At 37.8% G+C, this 9,230-nt stretch overlaps 1 protein-coding gene across 2 annotated transcripts in view; it reads left to right on the forward strand.

The window, feature by feature from the left end:
• Positions 1 to 8,156, forward strand: part of msraa (methionine sulfoxide reductase Aa) — a 72,765-nt gene extending 64,609 nt beyond the window's left edge. For both annotated transcript variants that reach the window (XM_089118819.1, XM_089118820.1), the window contains one exon: positions 7,860 to 8,156. In XM_089118819.1, coding sequence (XP_088974945.1) covers positions 7,860 to 8,030 — 171 coding nt within the window. In that variant the 3' untranslated portion in view covers positions 8,031 to 8,156. The remainder of the gene's footprint in view (positions 1 to 7,859) is intronic.
• The last annotated feature ends 1,074 nt before the right edge of the window (positions 8,157 to 9,230 follow it).

Below are 9,230 nucleotides of genomic sequence, written 5' to 3' on the forward strand. Positions count from 1 at the left end.
TGTGCATAAGGTCATTTGAGTCTGGCCCTATGCGTTTGTCTGCAGATCGTGTTTGTCTAGCCTCTTTGTTCTGGAGGACTCTGGGTCCCTGTAGGCTGACGACCCCCTTTCTGAAGCCGTATGACTTGAGCATCACTCATGGGTGGGGTGAACCGCATGGTCCCCGGAGTCAAAGTGACCCCTGACCACAGGAGGCATGTGTCATAATGAAGATCTGATTGAATAAGTGGACAAATGAATAAAAGATAGAACTGACACGCAGAGAGAAACACTCATCCAGCCAGTGTCGCTTTCTCTCTTTGTGTCTGCTGATTGAAGTAGATCAATCCAAGCCCTGCTAAAGAAAAGAAAACGTATGCTGTGTCCAGACTGGACATGTCTGATGACGCATCGTAACTGTTTTGAGGCTGTCTACACTGGAAAAATCAAAGCTGCACGTCATCTGCGAATATTCACTAAAAAGACTGAGATCAATGCTTGACTTCCACAATGGCGAGCTTTATTTTCCATTGAAATCCATTGGTTAAAACATTAACTCTTATAATTATAATGATAGCATTGGTTTGCATATACTGTACATGTTGTAAGAAATAAAAGATGATGTGGATTAGAAGACTGGAGACTAGAAACAACACAACAGCCATAAGTTACTTGCATATATATTCATATATTTATTTATTTAAATAATGTAACATAAAAAAGATTTTTTTTCTATAGGATGGGCATAGTTAAAAAAATATATAGTGTATATACTATATATACACTATATAGGCTATATATGAAGAGTTCAGATGCAAAAGCCTCTAAATGCCATTTGAAATTTTCTTCTTTAATGATGATTTTTATCAAACTTGTATATTTAAGTTTAGTAATATTACTGAACTTAAATATACAAGTTTGATAAAAATCATCATAATATTACTGAACTTAAATATACAAGTTTGATAAAAATCATCATTAAAGAAGAAAATTTCAAATGGCATTTAGAAGCTTTTGCATCTGAACTCTTCATATATGAACTTTCAAAATCGCTATATGCAATAAAGTTATTCTTATCATAATTGTTATAAATTGAGTGACCATCTACTGAAACTGCTGCAACATTTACTAAAATAAAATATTCAAAATTTAAATTTAAACTTAATTTTGTTTAATTGTATGTCCTAAAATAACTACAACTGAAACTTTAATAAAAAAAATATCAAAAAGATATAACAAAATGCAAAATAAATAAATAAATAAATAAAAACTCTAATATTACTAAAAACTCGAATACCGGTAGTATCTAAATGATACTAAATGAACACTAGTCTGTTTATCTTCATTAAATATACACTCACTGGCCACTTTATTAGGTACCCCATGCTAGTAACGGGTTGGACCCCCTTTTGCCTTCAGAACTGCCTCAATTCTTCGTGGCATAGATTCAACAAGGTGCTGGAAGCATTCCTCAGGGAGTTTGGTCCATATTGACATGATGGCATCACACAGTTGCCGCAGATTTGTCGGCTGCACATCCATGATGCGAATCTCCCGTTCCACCACATCCCAAAGATGCTCTATTGGATTGAGATCTGGTGACTGTGGAGGCCATTTGAGTACAGCGAACTCATTGTCATGTTCAAGAAACCAGTCTGAGATGATTCCAGCTTTATGACATGGCGCATTATCCTGCTGAAAGTAGCCATCAGAAGTTGGGTACATTGTGGTCATAAAGGGATGGACATGGTCAGCAACAATACTCAGGTAGGCTGTGGCGTTGCAACGATGCTCAATTGGTACCAAGGGGCCCAAAGAGTGCCAAGAAAATATTCCCCACACCATGACACCACCACCACCAGCCTGAACCGTTGATACAAGGCAGGATGGATCCATGCTTTCATGTTGTAGACGCCAAATTCTGACCCTACCATCCGAATGTCGCAGCAGAAATCGAGACTCATCAGACCAGGCAACGTTTTTCCAATCTTCTATTGTCCAATTTCGATGAGCTTGTGCAAATTGTAGCCTCAGTTTCCTGTTCTTAGCTGAAAGGAGTGGCACCCGGTGTGGTCTTCTGCTGCTGTAGCCCATCTGCCTCAAAGTTCGACGTACTGTGCGTTCAGAGATGCTCTTCTGCCCACCTTGGTTGTAACGGGTGGTTATTTGAGTCACTGTTGCCCTTCTATCAGCTCGAACCAGTCTGGCCATTCTCCTCTGACCTCTGGCATCAACAAGGCATTTCCGCCCACAGAACTGCCGCTCACTGGATGTTTTTTCTTTTTCGGACCATTCTCTGTAAACCCTAGAGATGGTTGTGCGTGAAAATCCCAGTAGATTAGCAGTTTCTGAAATACTCAGACCAGCCCTTCTGGCACCAACAATCATGCCACGTTCAAAGTCACTCAAATCACCTTTCTTCCCCATACTGATGCTCGGTTTGAACTGCAGGAGATTGTCTTGACCATGTTTACATGCCTAAATGCACTGAGTTGCCGCCATGTGATTGGCTGCTTAGAAATTAAGTGTTAACGAGCAGTTGGACAGGTGTACCTAATAAAGTGGCCGGTGAGTGTAATGTGTGCAATGTGTTCTTTGTTTTATTAACAGACAGGAATTAAAGCCTAATTGACTTGGTTGAATAACTGTTTACCTCACTATATGATTTCCACTCATTATATGTCAAAGCAACGTGTTCTACCTGTGATTTGTTCCAGGTTTGATTCATATAAAAATGACTCTTCCTCAGAGAATGAAATGATTTGCTGGTTTTGACTGGCCATCTCGTCATCAAGGCCACTTCGAGCTCAAGGACAAAAGGATGAGGTGAACAATAAAAACAGAGCAGAGACCCTGAGCCAGGCTGAGGATTGGAGTTCAATTGTTGGCTAGAGTCAGGCTGAAACAAAAGGATAAATAGGATAAACCGGGCAACATCTCATTGCTATTTATTCATTCGCCCTCCCGGCAGTTTCAAATCAAAGAACCGGACGCTATTTACATTCCTTGTACTCAGCTGCTATAAAACATGAATCCTCTTCAAGGAATTAAATAATTGTGTTCCGCGAGCTCATTTGAATGTTGTTCTCCACATCAAAGCCACATAAAGCTCAGTAAAATCTCCACAGACAAAGGAATGAAGGTAAATAATGGCACAAACCTGAGCTCTTACAGCTCTGTATTCCAGTTCGCTTCCTATCTGTAATATACAGTGTGGGTAAGATGTGTTGGCAATGACAGATGCTAATGCTGTTGCTGGTCGATACCAAAAATTGACGCTTTAAAATATGTTAAATAAAATTTAAATTTTATTGGATAGCTAGTTGAAGACATCAGCAGTATAGCAGTATCCTTCAGAAATCATTCTATGCTGATTTTGTCCTCAAGAAACAGTTCAATGATCAAAACAGTAGTGCTGCTTATTTTTATGGAAACCTTGATTTAAAAAAAATGTAAAAAAAAATTGATGAATAGAAAGTGCATGAGAACAGCCTTTTATTTTCAATAAACTTTTTTTTTTTTTTTTTACTTTTGCTCAATTTAATTCACCCTAGCTTAAAAAAACCCTGAATATGTCCTTGCTGAAATATTGCTTATTTTTAAAAATCTTCCTGCTCCAGTAGTGGAGCGTTAACCCTCAAACCGTATTCACTTTATAGCCCTTAATCCTGTAATTGTGGACAAATGTGGGCACAGAGGACTTCGGTGTGATCCTAATTTTTATTTATTATAAATGTTATATCACTGTCTTCGATAAAGTTTTGTCTATCCATTTATGGTGTTTTTTTTTATTTTGGGGGTATTTTTGAATTTATTTACTTCAAAAAGTACCATATTTTCTATGTAAATTATGTTTATTTATTTTTTTTAACTACATTAAAATATCTTTCCAATAAGTTCTTAGAGCTAAAACCTAAAGGTTAGTGACTTTGCTGTCACCTGGTGTCTTATTTTGGCTTATTTTAGAATGCTCTAAATTGCAGTTTTTCCCATTCATTTCTATGGGTGCCCATTTTTGACCCAAATACAAGATTAAGGAGGGTTTTTTTCACCCACTTAACATTGTTGAATTGAGTCAAATAAAAAATTGTGTGTGTTCAGGAGGCAGACTTAGGAAAAGTAGCCAAGTCTTGTACCGCTCAGATCAAGGGAAGTATTTTTAAAAAATAAATCAAAACTATTTTCCCTACAGTTTTAGGGTTAAAATAACGCCATCTAATTTAAGTTCTCTTTCATCCAGCTATTTTTATTAATGAACTAATTAATGGATAGTTTATAGTGCCCCCCCTGCTTTAACTTGTGGCTCCATTTTTATAGTCACAAGACAATGCCAATTAGATGAAAATAAAACCTGAAGTGATATGTAAAACATGAATAACTGTCTGCCATGGATGACTATCAAATACTGTTTACAATACATATAATGTCATCATACAAATGTTGGACAGCCCGATAGACCAATAAGAATCAAGTATTCCAGAATGAGTGTAATAAAACTTCCAGTTTCCTATGTGAACCTGATATAAATGCATCTTAACATCCCTCATAATTACGGGCTTTTGGTTCATATAGCTCTGGTCTGTTTTCAGCAATGTTTTTGGTTCAGCTGTCCATATCTGTGATCCAAAAGTTCGAAATGGAAATCGACAACTTGATATGCCATTAACAGTAAATTGGTCATATCCCCCTTCTCCCTGATAGCACTACGCTGCATGTCTCCTTGGTGACTGTTCCTGCTAATAGCTGCACATGCACACACTGGTGTGTTGATGGTGGAGCCTGACCCTGCACCGGGCATCAGAATTCTGGGATTTGTTGCTTTCTGCCCATGCCAGTTTGGCCAGCAGCTGCTTGGCACTGAGAGTGGCGGTTGATGGTACAGACCTGGAGAGTAGTTATTTAGCCAGTGTGAAGGCATTGTTAGGCCATGTCAGATGGGTTTACTGACTCAAAAAAGGACACAGCAAAAACTAAAAAGAAGCGTTTCACTTTTGTGTTTCAGAAGTGAAGTGGTTCATGTGATTTTATTGAATATACACTTAGAAAAAAAAAGTTCAATAGGGTTCTATGAAGAAAACCTAGGGATCTTGACTCAATTTTAAAGAACATTTTGGTAACGCTTCCTTTTACAGTACAGTACTTACAGTATACTTACAGTGTACTTACCTAGAAAGTACTGGCTAATATAAGGTAAGTACACGGGTTTAGGGGTAGGTTCAGGGTTAGTACTAGTTATTACCCAGTAATTAGTTACTAAAATAAGTACATAGTATTTACATGGGTAACTGGACTGTAAAAGGAAGCGTTACCAACATTTTCCGCTTTAGACATTCTACTAATTACCTAGTTATAAAGGCATAAAACTGTAGTCTAGATGAGTTTTGAGCAATCGCAGCGTCATCTACATATCGCAGCTGATTGGTGCTGTTGCGTGAGTGGCCAATGAGCTGCGGCTCAACTTTCAAACAAATGCCGGTAGTGTTGCTGTTCGCTCTCTGCAATGTGCTGATATGCAAATTTGTCAATGATGTCACGCAGGTGGTGGAGTAATCACTTTTTTCTCGGTTATTTTGCTTTATTTACAGAGCATGTACGCATATTCACTCTTCAAAAACGCAGCTTTAAATCTCTTCGCAAACTAGATGACTAATACTCTGAGAGTCGGTTGACGTAGTTTCAAATAGAATGATAAATTAGCATTAATCAAGATTTAATGTATTAAAAAAAATGTTTATATGCACTTCTTCTATAAAGACATGTATTAGTATTTGGAAAATAGCATGGAAAAGCATACTGGTCTTGGCAGCAGGTCTCAATTTTGAAAATTTGAAGTGTTTTCTTCAAATACCGTGACATTGTGGCAACCTCAATTTTCTGCACAGGATGAAATGCTTCATCTGGTGAAAGCAGGCACATTTTGCCCACATGCCTTCCAGTTGAACCTGTATTAATTTGTCCTCTCTGGCGGAGCTCCCTGTGGCCCCTTAGGGCACCTGATGGATGGGTGGATGTACAGGTTTTGCGAGGACTTTATAAAAAGTCAGCGAGATGATATGTCTGTACCTAGCTCTCGTCTCCTGCAGCTGCTCCTAACAGGTGCATAACTGCTTCTTACCAGATGGTCAGCAAAATGTGCTAGTTGGCAGGTTTCTTCACAGAAGCTCTCACACAGGCACTGAGACGCAGAGATGGAGAGAAAGAGGTTAAAGAATGGGAAAGGTTGGTGACAGAAAAGTTGCTAAGCGCTATAGCAAAAACCTTTTACTTGTTTTGAAACTATGTGAATGCCGCTTTTTCAGAGTGTAATTCTGCACTAAATCGTTTCAGGTGTCACAGTGAAGTCGAAAATTGAGAAAGGTTGAACTTTTTTTATATTTTGAACAAACTATCGAGGTTGAGAAAGGCAGAGGACTCAAGCAATAAGCCAACTGTGTTACAGTTGTTTTACAAAGTAAAATGGTCGAGTCTTGGGATGGTCTTTGGTCTTTCAGCATGGATCCATCTTCTCTTGCATCAACAGTTCAGGCTTCTTTTGGTGTTATGGTGCGAGGGATATTTTCTTGGTACATTTTGGGCCGCTTAGTGCCAGTTGAGTATTATTGCTGACCATGTCGACAGTGTTCACATCTTCTGATGGCAACTTCCAGGAGGATAATGCACCATGTCACAAAGCTCAAATCATCTTAAAGTGGTCTCTTGAACATGACAGTGATGGGCTCCACAGTCACCAGATCTCAATCCAGTAGAGCACCTTTGGGTTGTGCTGGAACGGGAGATTCACATCATGGATTTGTAGCTGTCAGATCTGCAGCAACTGCGTGATGCTATCATGATAATATGGACCAAAATCTCTGAGGAATGTTTCCAGCTCGTAGTTGAATTTAAGCCACAAAGAATGAATTAATTAAGGCAGTTCTGAAGGCCTACAAATACATGCTATTTTTATTAATTAAATAATTGACTTTTATTAAATAATTACATTTTTTACATTTACAAATAATGGAGCTGCTCCATTCAGATTAAAGCATCTGTCTTATTATCTTCAGATACTGAACTGTCCACTGGTAAGGTAATCAGATGCAGTGATCTCTTAGTTTCACAAACAAACACCACAATGCCCGATGCTGTCTCTCATCAACCCCAAACAATCAAGCTCTCTCCGAGAGAGAAAGACTAAATCAATATGAACACCATGCACCAGTTGTGTGTGGATGCTGCAGGATCATTGGGAGTGTGTGCTTGGCCTCAGGCATTAGTAGTGCAGGGTACTCATCCTTCCCATAATCCTCCTAACGGACTACTCTGAACATCTGGAATGAGAAGTGAACATCTGCCCGTCCTTATAAATTTGTCTCTCACTTTAATTTACCACCGTGATGTCAAATCTGAATTATTCCAGTTTTCAGTGTCACATGATTCTCGAGAAATCATTCATGTTGAAAAAAATTATGTTCATTTTTGTTGTTGTTGGAAAACTTTTTTTTCAGGATTCTGTGGTGATTAGAAAGGTCAAAAGAACAGCATTTATTTGAAACAAAAATCTTTTGTAACATTTAAGTGTCTTTACTGTCACTTTTGAGCAATTTAATGTGCCCTTGCTGAATTAAAATATTAATTTCTTATAAAAAATCTCAGACCCCAAACTTTTCCACAGCACTACAAAATCGTAAAGATCAGGCAAAAAAAATGTCCTGTGAAAATCAAAAATCTTAATTTGAACATTTAATAGAAAATTACTTAAAAATACTTGGTTTATATACGTTCATTCTACTGTTTTCTTCTAATTCAGGAATGACACAGATCTCATCAGGTTAAATGCTCATACACTCACTGTCACTGTATACAGTCTTAATCAAAAATGGCCTTTTGTGGTTTGACAGGTGCTGACTGAAGAGGGTTTCGGAGCCATCACCACAGAAGTAACAATGGCCAAGGAGTTCTACTATGCAGAAGACTATCACCAGCAGTACCTCAGCAAGAACCCCAATGGCTACTGTGGGCTGGGCGGCACAGGGGTCTCCTGTCCAATAGGGCTGAAGAGTAAACATTAATACCCTTCTCCTGTCCTGTGACTGGACAAATGTATATTAACATGCCTTAACTAAAGCAATCAGTGCTGCAATACCCAGGCCTATATGTCTTTGTTGGATATAAATAATAAAAAAAAAGAGATTATATAACGCAACTGACTTATAATGGTTTTTGTATGTGAGTGTGTCTGTGATCATTGCATTTGATTACAAAACCAAGTGACATTTTCTATCTAATGCAATGACAAGTATACATTTAAAGTTTAAATATAGAAGAGGAAGACACGTTCTTGTTTACGACAGGCAGGATTGTGTGTTCACGATCCATCTGTCTATTCCATTCGCATACATATCTATTCATCCCTCCATCTGTCCGCTACCTACTGTATGCGTTTGGTTCTATCCCAGCTGCAAGAACAAGCGCTGTCGTCCCTCTCTAAAAGTGTCACCACATATTTCATCTCCTCAATTAAGGCTTGACTGCAATCCCACACAAACAAACACAGCACCTTGCATTCATACAGTGGAATCTGTGTATGTTTTACAGGGAACACTGCAAAAAAACAGGGGCTCTTTGGTTTTCGTGCACAATTGTTTGTGTCGTCAACAATGTAGCTCTCCTAATGAGAAGAGAGATAAGAATTATTCATTTATTAAAAACAGTAAGCTAAGGAAAGTCTGTTAAAACATTTCCCAATTTATGATGTTAATATCAAGGAATTTTCTGTTGATTTTTCACTGGTGTTTTAAATGGAGTGCTGAAAAAATAAAAATAATGTGTTTTTGAAGGACAAAACTCGGAAACAAGTAAGCATTTTTGAAGCGGTGTTTGGTTAAATGCCTGAAATAAATTCTGTGGTGAACACATGCTCAAAATATTTTCACATTTTATTCTACAACATAAGATACATCAGCAATACATCCTTATATATATATATATATATATATATATATATATATATATATATATATTTCGTCTGGTGTCGTTTAAAGCCCTTTGAAGCTGCACTGAAACTCTCATTTGGACCTTGAACCGTTTGGCTCCCAATGAAGTCCATTATATGGAGAAAATCCTGGAATGTTTTCATCATAAACCTTAATTTCTTTTCTACTGAAGAAAGACGTGGACATCTTGGATGACATGGGGGTGAGTAAATTATCAGCAGTAGTTTTTTTTAAGTGAACTACTCCTTTAAAGGACTCTAGTGAGTTAAAATAAAT

The sequence above is a fragment of the Pimephales promelas genome, chromosome 13 (assembly GCF_988280905.1).
Source record: "Pimephales promelas chromosome 13, fPimPro1.hap1.1, whole genome shotgun sequence".
NCBI lineage: Eukaryota > Metazoa > Chordata > Actinopteri > Cypriniformes > Leuciscidae > Pimephales > Pimephales promelas.